This window comes from Trachurus japonicus, chromosome 3 (assembly GCF_045865225.1).
Source record: "Trachurus japonicus isolate A0001 chromosome 3, Traja_1.0".
In the NCBI taxonomy this organism is placed as follows: domain Eukaryota; kingdom Metazoa; phylum Chordata; class Actinopteri; order Carangiformes; family Carangidae; genus Trachurus; species Trachurus japonicus.
Genome location: NC_140909.1, coordinates 19,045,856 through 19,061,403, shown reverse-complemented (window position 1 = coordinate 19,061,403; position 15,548 = coordinate 19,045,856). Strand labels below are relative to the sequence as shown.

The following is a 15,548-nucleotide window of genomic DNA, read 5'->3' as shown; positions in this document are numbered from 1 at the left end:
TGCAAGCGTAAAATTGGCATTTTATGAATATGAATACATATCTTGTAATGCACCCTCTGCACAAGGAGATGACTCCGTGACTCCAAGAGTTATCCGTTAAAAGTGGGGTGTGGAGGCTGGGGAAAAAAAGGAGACTACTCTTGTCTAGTAGTCATGTATTTGCATTAAGAGGGGTGAAGGCCTTCCTATGGAACTGGCTTAGGATAAAGAAGTATGACAAAACTCATTGAGCTGACTGTTTGACCTCTTTGTGCTTATCTCTCATTGAGAGAGGCTCATCTTATCCCTCTACCAGAGCTGAGCCACACAGCTGGAGAACATTTGAGCTCTACAGCACTTCTCTGCTCTACTCTGAAGGGACCTTTGTAATCTGCACTTTCAAACCTTGCCACTGCTTTAAAATAATAGTGTGTGTGTGTGTGTGTGTGTGTGTGTGTGTGTGTGTGGAAAGCCTGGCTACATAATTTACATTTCCTTGTTGCATACTCAAACACCATTAATTAATCTGTGTACTTAGGCAACATTTCTGCTATATGTACTACAGATTCAAGGATATCTATACTATTAAAAATAGTTTTTTGTGTAATGCCCTGTGTGTGAACACTTTGATTTTGCTTGTCATTGCATTCTGTAACATACATACGCACAAGTGGAAGTGGGTGAGGAAATTGCTTTAGCCGGTACACACTTACGTCCCCTCACACACACAGCCATACGCATCTTTTATTTATTTATTTATTTTTGCTCTCCCAATGTCTCATCTCCTGACTGAAGGTGGGAGCAGCTGAGTGGAAAATGGTTCCATGTCAGTCTCCAGCCATGTCCAAACTGAGGTGGCATGTGGACAGCCCCATTTTATGAATGCAAATAAAAAAGGAGATCAAAAAAGTTATCAAAACACTACTGACATCTGACAATTGCTTGTCTCAGGAAGCCTTTTCATTTCAGCGCCTGGTATATTAAAAATTAATGGATTTTGCACAGACGCCATATGCTGTCAAGATTGATGCTTCTCTCCCTGGAATAAAGTGCTACTTGTGTTGTAGGCTGCAGTATATGCATATAGATTGTGCTTTTCCTTCCCTCTCTTCTCCTGTTGTCTATCTATTGCTCTCTTTGTATCTTTCTCTTAATCCTTTATTGTCATCCCTCACACTACTTTTTCCTCTCCAGGCATAGAATGCGTTGCTGTGAAGTCTACTTTTCAAAATTTTCTGCTTTTGTTTGCCAATAATGGGAATATTCTCTTTAAAGAATGACTCTCCTGCTCCTGTGTCGTGGTAAATATTTCTTTTTTTTCTTTTCTTTTTTTTTTTTACTTGTTTCTTTTTTTATGATTCTATCACTTATTGCCCACTGGCAGTAGTCAGGGAAGCTCGGTAGTAGTAAGTGTTCAGAAAGCATGGACAGCTGCATCCAACGATAAAAGATGCCTGCTAGGCCGCTGGGTGCATTTCAAATGCAGAGTAATGTTCCAGGCAGCACAACAGTGAAGTTGTGCTTCATATGGACTCATTAGAAAAGCCTGACGCTGGTGTGCTGCTGCCTGGGAGGCCCGCCACCAGACACGCTCACACATGTAGGCGTATAGACCGAGTGTACAAAATGTTAGGAATGGCTTGTTAATATTGAGTTAGACTTTTGTTTTTCACCATCTATTATATTTTCACATTTTGTTGAGGGCGGGTGTCTGTTTGGAATCAAAAGGTGCCATTTGCTTGCAGAATAAGTTTTTTAGATAATGAGCATTAAACATTTACATCATGGAGGGAAGAAAAATCCCAGACAAAAAACAAAACACTGTCTGGATATGTTAGCTGAAAAAACAGTCTTTTGTTATCTAGTATTATGTTAGCTTTTTAAATCTGGAATTAATAGTTCTGTAGCACTAGCATTCTTAAGAGAACACACTTTAATTTCCATTCCCCAAATAATGTTGAAGAATAATTCACCTTCTACAAGCCTCATCATTTAGTCACACAAACCTTCTTTTCAAGAAATAGTGCTGAAAACAAATATTTACAGTTGTATTAATTAATAGATTAATCAACTTGGACGAGCAGTCACTAACAAAAGTAAATAATAGGATAGTTCTTACTTAAATATTTCATTTTTAGACTTAACATGGCAACATAGCATAAAAGTGTTATCAGAGCTTTTGGGAAATTTGACTTGCTGCATAGCGAGTGAGGGACAATTACTGTACTTGCTATCATGGCAATGAATGATAAAGACGACTGAGAGGTATCCATGAAATTCATTGGCAATAAAATGGCTTTTGCAAATAGGCCAGTGAGGAACAACAGAAAAACTGAAGCACGTTGACTCAAAAGAAAAAAAAAGAAAAAAAGTTTCTGATGCAGCATGGACATACTGCACATCTCACATTGCGCAACCATTGGTCAGTGTTAAAAATATGCCTATCAACCTTTCCTTAGCATGGGAATTGGCCCATAGAGAGAATACCCAGATGGTCGATGATTTCAGCCAGTACCGTATTTCAAAGTAATGTTGAAGTTTTACGGGTATTTTTTTCATAAACTGAGCATCGTTTGTGCTGATAATAACACCGTTAGTTGAAAGTGGGATGAATGCTGTACACAGCAGCTTGATATTCGGCAGTGGATTAAGGCAAGTAACTCAGGAACTCTGCTCCTCCAATTCTACTTGGTTCTGTTGGCAGATGCTGCAGCATTAAGTTAACATCTTTAGAGCACATGCAAAAAACAAAATGGATGAGTGTCATTTGATTTAATACTATAAAATTATGAAGATGTATAAAGATGTGCTCAAACTTGATGATTAATTCGGTGTTAATCACAGCTGAAATGCAGTGTTGAAATTATTGTATAAAATGTAATGTAGTGAGGTAACTGTGAAACCACATGCACAAAGTAGGTATATGTTTAGTTGTATTTCTCAACCCCAACAAGCGTTTCCCATCACCTGTAATCTTAAGTCTTAAAGTGCTTAATAAGCCCCATTCTACTTCTAGCTCATGTTTAGTTCCTACCCAGCTAACAGATGTAATTAGACTCCATCTTAGTGAAAATGATGTGCAACCACACACTAAACCTTTCTGCTGCTGGTCCCAATCTGATGTATGCAAGTGGATTATCCAGTATAGTGAGGTGGTAAATGGAATAATCAGAGGAGAACAAACATTCAGATTGTCAGTGTATCAGGAACGATGAGGGGATACAGGCTTCGTGTTTGTAAATGCATTACTCATACCTCTAGAGCTGTCACATCCATTTACCCAAGGGAGTGGGAGGGGAGCTTTAAACCTTCTGGTATGCATGATCAAAAACCAACACAGAACAACTGAGTAATTGCCTGTTGCGGCTTCTGTCCAAATATTTTAACTCTGACTTTTTTTTCGACATTAGTAACATGTTCTGTAATGGCTACAACCAATCACGTATAGCACAGCAAAAAACACAAATTAACCCCTAAACATCCTTGACTAACACCACTGCAGTGGTCAGTGTTGGAAATTTGCGCCTTCTTTTGTCTGTCCATGTGTCTCCGAGCCTCACTGTATTTCTCAGTTCACACATATCAACCGCTGCCACAGTTCTTCTTGACTTTTCAGAGTTTTGCACGATTGTGTCCAGAGGCACAGAGGGATCTTTTGGCTTCATTTGCATGTAAAGTGGAGCGCGCTCCTCTGTGGGCGTGAGGTGCCTCCAGACAGCCCCTCCCCTGTGGCCTGCCAGACTGAGGCAGCCAGCAGCCCTCACTCTTCCCTACCTGCTGGGGTGGGGCATGATAGCACAGCGCGTAACATCTTAAGGTCCTGTCAATCTCTCCACTGCCCGACTGGGGTCAACCTTTTGAAGAGCAGCAGGTTGGCAAGGACAAACCCGACCCATTCACAAAGACTCCCCACAGCCAGACAGACAAATGGACAAGATATTAAAAAGGCTCACACAGGGCGACTGACTTTCAAATACGGGGGGACTGCAATGCTGCTGGCACTGTATAAATATCAAATAAAACAAAAGTAGAAGGAGCTAATAAACAAGAGGCATAAGAAGACTGTGTGGACAAATGCACTGTGAGTGGCACATTGTGAAAAAGTCTATGTTGATGGAGGTTGCTGGGCATTTCAGCGGAGTGTTGAAACTATCTTATCAGAGTTAATAAAAGGAGAGGGTGTTGCTGGCTGACCCACCATCTCTCTTCTCATCAGTGTGGTCTCCAGTCTCACAGCAGTGGCTAGAGGAGTGGGACCTGAGTCCAAGATTGTGTTTAGATAATGGCCATCTCCAATCATAGATAATCTGGCCCCATCTTTTCTTCACAGACATAGCGGCAGACAAGGTCAGGGGGAAAAAGATTCCTGGCGAGGCAAGGAGGAGATAGGGATGGGGCGGCTCTGAGATGATTTACTGCTGAGATTCACTCAGCTGCCTCCATCACCCTCCGTTAACTTTCTCATCCTGTCGTCTCTTCCCCTCTCGCTCTTTTTGTCTTCCATCCCTCACTCTCTTGCATTCCTCCATGGGCCTTGTACTGAATCCCCACCTCTCTCTCTATCACTCGCTTCATCTCTTCCCTTTGCACTGCAGTACCAATGAGACAAAGAGAGGGAAGAGTAAAGAAGGAAAGAACGACAGAAAGCAATGGAGGGAGAAAGAGAAGGAGTGGAAGAGGGCTACTTTTCCTCATTTCTGCCCCTTCAGGATTGGAGCAAATTGCTCGGGTTTCAAGAATAGATATAGTAGTGTGTCTGTTCCTGCACTGACCACAGAGCGAGTGAGTGAAGGACCCATGCCTCAATTGTGCCTCAATATCTCTGAGTTGAAATCATGGTTTGATAGAAATGGGCAGGAAAAAGTGGTGTTAAGCACATCAGATAAATGCGGACTTTGCGGGGAAGAGGTCATCTGACTCAAGGAACAGAAATAGATTTAAAGGCTGTGAAGCTCCCCTCCCATGCTCCATTTTCTCTTGATAATCCAAGGGAAAAAAATAAAATAAGACATGAGTCATTGTAATAGACAGCCAGAGAATCAGCTCTGTGATCCACAATGGCAGCCAAGCAGCAGGATTGTGCGGCGCCGGGCCCCCCTAGTCATTTTCTGAGCTCTGGTTTTACTTCTCCTCCTGACACTCCCGCATCCCCAGAGAGAAGATTTCTCTCAGGGACACTGCGAAGAAAAGAAAGGCTACTGGAGTCTCCAAATGGAGTAATGGGCCCTAATGCCTTCATAGGCACGTAATTGAGACCCCTGCACAAGTTCCCATGACAGATAATTGCTGATGTCTCGGTAGTGATAAATGTGTCTCCGTTCTATAGGTGCAAATGTCTCAGTTCAACCCTGGGTTTGACAATTCACAGGCTCCTCTGGGATGGTGTACCTGCCTGGTCCTCAGCCCTCTACAGATGAATCCCCTGCAACTTTCTCTCCTTTAGTCGGCCCTAGCTGGGCTGTCTATTTTCCTTTAACCACAGGCCTTCATAGTAAATCTCATTTCATTGTCAGCCGCGACTGTGGTTTACTTCCCTGGCCTGTCTACTGACTTCCTGTTGCCATTAACGCTCAATATCTCTGTTGGGGCCTGTCTGCTTGGTCTTATTTCATTCTGTGCTGTGTCCTATCCTGTCCTCCCATATAGAAAGTTCATCTGACAGACTAGCAGGGCCTGTGCCAGCCTAAGAGCCCTCTGTATTTCATTCACACTGCCTGTTCATCTCCCTTCTCTTTCTGCTGAAAAAAGGGTAGTAATTGATATTGGGACCCATCCATCCTCCCCTCTTAAGCCCAGCGATCCAATTTATCTTGGTGAGAATGCCGATTGGCTCTCGCCCAGGCCTTGTCGGTCAGACTTTGCCTGTTTTTAGATGGCCGTTAATTAAAGTGCCGCCATGACAAAAATAAGATCTACATCGGGGTGTGTGTGGCAATAGAAATGGGCCATCTGATTCACACTTGACCACATAAATCAGCGAAGTGGCTCAGTCTAATCTGACCTAGGCAGTCTAAATCACCACTCTGAAATGCAAGCACAGGGCAGACACAGGCCGGTCCAATTAGATCCAATTCCACCCATGTAAATCTTTAACTGGCTTAATCTGCATTAACCTCAGTGATGTTAGTCACAAATGGCTTCAGAATGATCTAGTCAATCACCATGCCAGTCAGACTAAAGATGGAGGGCGGAGGCTTCAGCACAGACTCAAAGCAGAATTGCTTGTTTTAATGTTGTGATTCATGCCCCAAATGCACAGGTCTATAGCCTAGAAATCTAGACGCACCCTAGCAGCAGCAAATATATTTGCTCCGTAGGTCCGTCTAGACACGAGCCATAGGAACTTTTTGAGTCTCGAACACCGTTTGTGTTCACCAATCACAGCGCTCTATCTGTTTAGAGAGTCGTTGGGCGGGCTTAACGCGATGACGACATACTTGCGACGGTGAAAAACATGACAAGATGGCTTTGGCAAAGGAATCGTTTGAGTCGGCGTTGGCATCAACTTTGAAATAATTAAACTTGTCATTTTCTTTAAAAGTTGAGCAAGAAACTGCACTGAAGTCATTCATTTCGAAGAAGGATGTAATTGGTGTTTTGCCGACGGGATATGGGAAAAGTTTAATCTACCAGCTTGCTCCATCATCCTGCTCTTTGCTCTGATTAGTCGTAGCGCTACCCTATTGCGTGCAGAGGCAGTTTGAAAGACAGCCTTCATCCTGCCCCCTGGATTGAGCCGAGGTCTATCGGCCGTTGCCAGACTATACATTTTAGTGATATAGTCTGGCTTGTCAGGCTTACAGGTTTACTTTTTAAAGCTGAGATTTCTTTTTAATACAAATGACGTCATTGAATTTATGGGACGCATATGACACACATACACTATATGTATGGAAGTCTGTTACCACACACTGAATCAGACTATACTGTATGTAACCTTCAGTTGGTTCAACAATGTTTACTATACAATATAATCCCAGTGTAATCTGTAGCATTGGTAATAATGAAGAAGAGCGATAAATAGGTACAGTAGCTATAGGCAGATTAGCAGATAGCTCGGTAGGGTGGAAGTATGTTGTGCATATATGTGTGTTGATTTCAGAGAACTGAAGGAACTGTTACCATTGAATCAGAATTTGATACTTTGCAAAGCGCAAAGCATTTACAAACTTCATACTGTAAGTCATGACATGTTAACACTTTCATGAGACTTGTACCGTCTCTTCTGTTCATTCAGCAACATTTAGTCAAAGTGACTGTGCCTCTCTAATGTCTGAGCTGTTTCTATAAGTTTATGTGTAAGGGCTACCCTGCCTCTAAACTGTAAGCAGACTTCACTATCACTCTGCGGAGCACGACATCCTCCTCTCCACATGCTTTCCCACCCCCCCTTTCTCTCATTTCTTTTTTTCCTGTTTCTCGCCATGTCTCTGTCTTGTCTTTGAACCGCTCCCAGTGACTGTGAACCTGAGACAGCCCCTCTGCTGGCACAGATGGGAAGTCAATAGAAGCAAGTGACCTATATTACGGGCTACTCTACTAACTCCCAGTGTGTCTCAAGTGAGAGCAGAATATTAAGGATTGCATGTGTGCTGTTCCGATGTATTTGTGTGTTTGTGTGTGTGTGCACGTTTTTAAGGGGGAGTGTGCAACAGAGACCAGGAGAAGGTTAATTACCTCCTCGTCCTTCGCTGTCGGCTGGCTTCACCTGGATGGGCCGGTTCATCTGGAGAGAGAGAGAAAGAAGTAGAAGAGAGAAAAAGAAAGGGAGAGAAGGAAGAGAAGGGAAATCCCTGGTTAGCGCACAATGATAGGAGTAACCGCTGCAATATGTGAAGTGGTAAAAGAACAAGTGAATTGTAGCAGTGCTGCTGGTGTTAATGTCCTGAGTTTGTCCTGCTCTGTGGGCTAAACACAAAAATCAAACAGTGACGATGCTGTAAAAGAGATAAATCTGTGCAGTGCTCCATGCCAGCGTGTTTAATTAATCCAGGGCACTGCCTCTAGAGATGCCTGAATTCCCCTCACAGTTCAGCAGAATTAGCACTTTTCAATGACGGAGCCACACTGGGTGTCAGATGGCACTTGGAGATTAATGCCATTACATCAGCCACTCCCAGCCCCACAGGGAAAGGTCCTCTCTTGCTGGCCCTTGCTCTTCCTGTCCCCTCCTGGCTCCAGACTCCCAGTCACCAGCTATATCCTGCTCATCCCTGACCCTTACCAATCTCTCTTTCTCTGGCTCCATCCTTTCCTCATCTCCTGCCTCTATACCCAGAAGCGCTTTAGAAACTCACGACCAATATCCCACTGGCTGGTCAGCCAACCCCACTCTTCCCCATCCTCCTCCTCCTCCCCCTCCTGGAAACTATTGAGAGCCACCGAACAGCATAGCTGTGAAACAGCTTGTGAAAGGTTAACAGTGGCGAATCGATAAACAACCTTTGAAGATCCATTTCATAGTGAGGTGAAAGTAAAAGGACGCCAAGCTAACATAAAAAAACCCTTTTAAAAACTGCCTGCCGTGAATAAAAACTCCCCTGGTTCTTTCTGCTCCCCTGACTATGGTTTCATTTTTTCCCACTCCCTGGAGTTTGAATATGAAAACAGAAAAACACTCGATCTTGTGCTGTCTCTAAAGCAGGAATAATATACCCACTTTCCTCTGTGAAAACGGTGGGTGTTAAGAGCCACCCTTGAAGACCCTTGCTTATTGAGGCTACCCACGCATGTCATATTTGGCATTGTGTTTTATATTTGGCATTGTGTTTTTCTGGCTTCAGTTGGCAGTGGGCCTATCTTTCTAACTAGGCCATGCAGACAGGTCCATCATGTGAGTGCCAGTGAATGGCACACGGTACTGCCCACTCAGATCAGTCAGCTAGGGCAGCACAGTGGGTGTTGGGCCCTCAGGCAACGCAGCACTTGACAGCAGTTGACATGAGCCCAGACCACAGCCAAATATAGACCTAAGACTGGTGGACATGTATAGACAAGCGTATACATGGTGACACCCTGGGGACGTAATGTACTCGCCCAGCAATATGCTGTGACACTGGAACAAAGCTTTGAGAGATGACGGACGCATCACAAAGACACGCGCATGAAGCCACACACAGACTAAGGGGCAATAGCACCCATACAAATGAACCCAGCTGACTTGTATTCACACAGATCGCCTATGTATGACGCTGTATTTTCTAAACTAATAATATGTTAATATAGCATCATCATCGAGGCGGATGACACTGATGCTAAAAAGAATAACAAATTGTAAAATGTCACTCACAAATATCTCATTTTATAATGTGTCAGGGTTTCACTTGCCTCCTCACAATGACCATCCTGCATATGAGCAGGAACACAAAGGTCATATACTCAGTTTCTGCAGCTGTCAGTGTCTGATGAGTTGAGGCATCACTGAGAAAGACACTGACCTGCTGATCCACTGCCAGTCACTCTGAATAAACATCATCCATCAATAGTAGCAGCGCTACTGTACCATATTTCATATCCTTTAACAGTTATTATTTGTAATTACAAGAGAAGTAGCAGTAACTTATTTCTTTTAAAGCCTAACAAAAAAAAGAGAAAGTTTCTTTATGTTCTCAAGGGGAACTATGAGTCCAGATTTTTCAGTTACAATCATTGTGACAACATGGTCCTGCTGGATTTTGTTTATAGTGTGGATCATGGACAAAAGCCTTAAGACAGCCAGACTAGAACTCTTCCTATTGTTTTTTCTCTGGATGGATAACAGCCATCAGTTTTGCATTGAATATGTTTACATGTGAGTCGTATACTGTAGGTAAGGTTCAGGTAGCCTGAAGCATTGATGTATGTGAGTGTTGGACAGAATTAAGGTCAGTTGGAGCATGTAAGCAGTAAGTTAAAGTGTGCTGTGTGCACATACTGTACTGTAAGTGTGTGTGTGTTTGTCTTGACTGCAGTTCGGGTTGGGGGCAGAATTTGTCTCACATAAGAGGTTTAGGGGAGTCCCAAGATCCCTGTCCAGTGATCAGTCAGCTTCCAGCTCTTAAATGACAGCGATTGGTCAGGAGGCTTCATTAGTAGCCCCTGAGCCACTGCAGCAACAAGAGTCATTAGACAACCCAAAAGTACACTTGGGGTTGCTAGGCAACCGAGCGGAGGTGGCCGGCAGGCAGGCAAGGCAAGCTGGCCGTTGGTCTGCGGGCTGTTAGCCAACCAATTGGCACTCCTTTCTTTCTTCTTTTTTTCTTTACTTGGTCCAAGGAGGTCATAGTGAGAGGGGAGGGGAAAAAAGATTTCTCGACTCCCACCTTCCAGCATGTCCCACTTTCATGTCCCTTTTTAGTGAGGGTGACAATAATGAGTTTTCATTGTCTTCTGCAACTTTTGCTCCAGCTTCCTGCCAAGTTATGGAGTTCATCTAGACGCCGGCCAGACTATGGAGTCATGAGTGGTGCTCACATGCATGTAGCATTTGTAGCAGTAGTTAAGATGTCTCCTCCTCTGAGCTGTTTTTAAGTGTCGTCTACATATTTTCTTTTGAATAAAGAGGAAATGTTTTATGCTTTTAGCACACAAGCCCACAGAAATCTTTAAGTTTACTTTACTTTTATGCTCTCACTCTCTCTCTCTCTCTGTCTCTCTCTCTCTCTCTCTCTCACACACACACACACACACTCACTGTCTCTCTCACGCACACACAGAGGCACAAAAAGTCTTGGGGCTCAATAACAGCAGGTGGCTTAGGTGACATTTTAATCCCTTATTACTGAGTGCAGGATTAGCCAACAGATCAAGGCAGAGTTAATTATATGAATTCATCAGAGGCTGGGCGAAGAGGCAGCCTGCTTTCCCCTTGGGCCAGGACCCACCCCCACCCCACCACCCATCCTTTGCACGCGCACACACACACACACACACACACACACACACACACACTCACTGAGGAAGAGGACAAGTGACATTCTGTCTGTCTGAGAAGCTAGCTACTTCCTTATTAGCATTGCAGCAGCAGAAAGCTAAGATAACACATAAAGTGGAGCCTCCAGAGATGCTGTAAGACAAATGACATATACTACCTTCCCGTTGGGCCCCACGAAATGAACTGCATAGACATTGGAGAGGAAGACTACAGGCTTTTTCATCCTGCAGACGTGTGGCTGCCGAGGCTGAAAGGAGTTCAACACCGCCTCGTCTTGCTTTATCTTTGTCTCTCTCTGCCCCTTTGGCCTCCAAAACCAATATGCTTCCCACCACAGCCCCTTAATGGGTTGATCAATGCTGACAAATAGGCAGCTCATGCTGTCTTGCCTGGGAACTCACAGCTCTGTGCCTGTGTGCTGCTGCACTTAGAGAGGCCATCTCTCTTTCTCCTCATCTCTCCCCTTTTCTGTCTTTCTCCTTCTTTCATTCACTTTTTTTCCTCTCCATATTTCCCCCCTCCTTCATGCTCTACTTCCTTTATGTCTATACATTCATTTTTTTCTTTGTTCTAATCTCCAGGGGCAAATCTATATTTTTCATTCTGTTATGATGAATAAAAGTCAGCTGAAGTCACAGAGGGGTGGAGAGCCAACAGTGTGGAAGAGAGAAACTTGCTTACATTTTCCAGTGAAGGAGTGTGTGTGTGTGTGTATGTTTCAGGGTGTGTGTTTGTGTGCACATGTATTCAACTCCATCTGTCTTTGGCTGGTGTGTCTGATTGATAATCGTGCAGTGGAAAGGAAGACAGACAAGGACACCGCTGGCCTTTGACCACGTTTGACCATGCTTTGTGAATACCACTGCTCACAGAGCAAGCAAGGAGAAATGCTATCAAGACACTCCTAAATACAGAAAAATGTTCCCTCAGAAGCATGACAAAAGTGAGAGCCTTTATACTCTTCCTGTACTTTTGAGTCACAGTCACATTTCTAGCATTATGCAGTGTGAAGATGGACATTTAAGTGGTCCAAAGTTGAATCAGATGGAGAAAAAAACCCCACTAAAATACACTTGCGACCCTGTCTGAAAAAGTATCCATATGATTAACCATCCAACCTGAGGATTATTATTTTTCTTTTCTCATTTTTTAAGGACATGCTAATCAGCTAGGAGAACTTAACATAAAGTGTATGCTGTAATAATTTGTGCAGCAGACAGAACTGACACCAGGGACACACAGATAATTCTCCTGAGCAGATATTTGTTAATGTGAACATGGGGGCTAAAACCACAAAAAGGCCTTTCAGTGCTGCTAGTAAATGCAAAGTCATTCAAAAAAAGAAAAAGAAAAAAAAAGACGGTGAGCTAAGGGAATAAAATATCAAATGAAAGATGTTTCCAAACAATGGTTTCACAAGGTGGTAATAAAAATTTAAAAAAAATAATTTAAACACACATTTATAACAATCAGCCGAAGCGTTGTAACGTGAGCATATGATGAACAATGAGGGCATATCCGGCTGCACCTGCTATTTTTGATGTTCAGTGAGCATCCACGCTCGATAGCCGTGCTGGGTGAAGTGAGATATTAATAGGAGGGTGTGGTGATGAATCATTACCTTCTCAGCCAGTCACATTACTCATCTCGTAACTTTTAAACAGTTATGCCAATCACAGCGGTACATGAGGAATATGTTTCACCAAATGAAGGGGAGAGTCTAGACAAGTTTTCTTGAATAGAAAAACATATGCCTGTCCAATAGGTGCACATGAATGAACTTCTCATATTCTTACAGATATGATTCCTTGCCAAATTTCAATAATAACAATAATAAAATTAATAATATTTTATTGTGAAAGAGACAGATTTGTGTAAATCAGCAGAACAGTTAAATGACTATATGGTAAAAGTAGAGGGTAAAGAGAGTGGGCATTGTTTTTGAGTTTGTTCTATTCAGGAAATTAATAAAGTTTGACTCATTTAGTTTTGGCTGCAGTGAAACACAACAACAGAGCCACCACTGCCAAAACTGTGATTGAACATTACTCTGTTTGAGCCCTGTATAAACTGACAATTCTCCCACGTAATCCTGTTTACATGTCTTCCCCCTGGAGAATTGTGGGAGTGTTTTTCTTTTTCTTTTTTTTTTCCTAAAACAAATCACTTGTTCCCTCAATCACCACTATCAAATTAAAACGAAACAATTACACCCATGTTTCTGCTTTACCACATCAGGTTGTTCATCACAGCTACAGAATCATGCTCTATTTCAAATTGAGAGTTTTTTTTTTTTAATTTGTTGCTGCCTTCAGAGGACCTGTTGAAATGAATATAATCCAGCCATTTTAGGTAAAGATGTGAAGGGAAGATTCATGTGGTCATGGGGGATTTCTGTGTAAATAGTGAATTGTCATAATTTACAATGCAATGTTCTAAAAAAATATAACTAAATGGGGAAAAAAAGAAAAACTAATACTTATTAATTATTTTCTCTTTACTGCCATTTCATCTCAATTCCTTTAATTTCATCCTGCACATCAGATACCGTTTAGTTTTCAAGTCATCAGGTACCATTCTCTTGATAAGCCATCCATTGTTTGATGCCTCTCATTATCATTCTGCCGTTTCGCCGTCAGTGAATTCACTGGAGCTGTTGATGCCATTTACAGCCTTTTAAGCACAATTAAAGATGTTTAATGCCGACTGACTTTTCTTAAAGAGCCAACAAAGAGCCAGTGGCACTGACAGAGACGGGGGGACCTCATTTCAAAAGGAGATAAAAGGAAACTAAGACCCAGACCTTTGACCAGTGCAAAACCACAATAAGTGCCCTGACCTCTGTCGTTATCATTAGGTGTCTTCTGAGGTTTAGGGAACTGAAATATCCGACTGTTTCATTGAATGGAATTGGCATTTTTGTCAATACTCACTTTACCTTAAAGAATTAGTAGAGAGTGTCTTTTAATTTGGTATTTAGGTTGTTGTTTTTCTCCTCAGCACATAGTATCATAGGTGCCATAATGAGAGGGAAATATGGTAAATGCAAACAACAAAATTTCCTGATACATCCTATTCGGGTTATGTCATCTCTTTTTTCACATTTGAATTAAAAAAAGGGTATTTTGAAATACAATTATCCCACCGTGGGCCTATCTCACTGGCAAGCAACCTCCCAGATCCTGCACAGCTTGTACCGTACCAGCCCAAATTACTGCTCCCATCACCCATCGCTCACATGTCAGGACACCCTGCCCCTCATTTCTGTGTGGAAGAGAAACAGGGCCAGCGCAGCGGGAATGAGTCTTTCCCTCAAATTGGTGCGCGAGTTCACAGCAGCTTCCCTGTGAGGCCAGCGAGTCAGGAGAGGTTGAGCCTGCCGTGTGTGTTGGAGGAGATGGGTTAGAGCTGGGGTGATCACACACTGCCTGTCTCCCTCGAAAACACATGAAGGAGGGCTGTGTCTGCCTCGCTGTGAAGAAGAGGGAGAAGGGGTGCTGACAGCTCAGCAGAGGGTGGCTGGTGGTAAAATGCGGCCTATTTTTAGCACTGAGCCCAAGCTCCTATTTAAAGACTAGGTACTTGGGGTTGGTTTGTAAAGGGGAGGGGGCAGCAACAGAAAAAAAAAAAGATGCTTGTAGCTTGTATCCAGCTAGTAAAGTATTCCCGGGTGGTATGCAGCAATGTCATGGGATCATCTCTGTGTTTGTGTTCTGTCTTTGCGATCTCTGTCCCATCTTCCATAATTACCTGGCAAATGATTCCACCCCCGGGGTAGAGTTTTGGCTTTTAATTTATCTCTATGAATCCAGTATTGGCTCTTTGGTCCTCTGAGGCCCAGCTCAGCACCTGAACCAATCTATACCATCCTGCCCGGCTTGGTCCAGTCCAACCCAATCTAGTCTTGGCGACCACAGCCCAGTCTAAATTCATAACAGCTCTGTTCTCCCTTCCTATTTTTATTTCTACTCCAATGGTGCCCAGCAGGCCTCCTCTTGAGGTGGGACAGAGGCGGACAGAGACAGAAAGTGGATGAGAAATCGAGCCATCATGTTATCCTCTGCTCCATAAAGCCTCTGTTCTTCCTCTGACTGTAGATGGATTGCTGTGTAGATCACTGCAACCAATGGCCAGCGCACTATATTACATTTATTGCCCTCCCCCCTCTCCTCCACCTCCCCCTTTTTCCTCTCTACCTTCTTCCCTCTTCTTCCCGTGGATATGCGCTGGATGGAAAGAAGGACAGGGGGAGTCGGGGTAGAGGTGCATCAGGGGGAAGGAGGAGGGGGTGACGATTCGACACAGTGAGACAAGACTAACAAATTAGTCAAAGTGACAGGGAGTTTTATGAGGTCTGCTCTTGTGAGGCGACTGCTGCTCTCTCCTCTCTCCCCCTCTGTCTCTCTCTCTTACTCTGGGCCACAGGGACACCGTACTGGGGCTGTGTGTGTGTGTGTGTGTGTGTGTGTGGCAGACACATATTTGTGCATTTGAAAAGGAGGGAAGAGCGATGAGGGAAGTGGAATATGGAGGGAGAAAGGAACAGCAAACACATGTAAGTTAGAGAAGGAGAGGAGGAAGAAATAATGGATACAAGCGGCCTGATTAAAAAAGAGAGAGGGCAGAGGTTCAGCGTTAACATGAGTTCATAATGATG

The 15,548-nt window shown here is 43.3% G+C and overlaps 1 protein-coding gene across 16 annotated transcripts in view; it reads right to left on the bottom strand.

Moving 5' to 3' along the window:
- The window catches only part of celf6 (CUGBP Elav-like family member 6), a 134,803-nt gene that overhangs the window by 36,054 nt on the left and 83,201 nt on the right, over positions 1 to 15,548 (bottom strand). For all 16 annotated transcript variants that reach the window (XR_015034623.1, XR_015034625.1, XM_085765469.1 and 13 more), the window contains exon 3: positions 7,657 to 7,705. Coding sequence is in view for 14 of the 16 variants with exons in the window: in XM_085765469.1 (XP_085621595.1) it covers positions 7,657 to 7,705 (49 nt within the window). In the remaining 2 variants the exon portion in view is untranslated. The remainder of the gene's footprint in view (positions 1 to 7,656; positions 7,706 to 15,548) is intronic.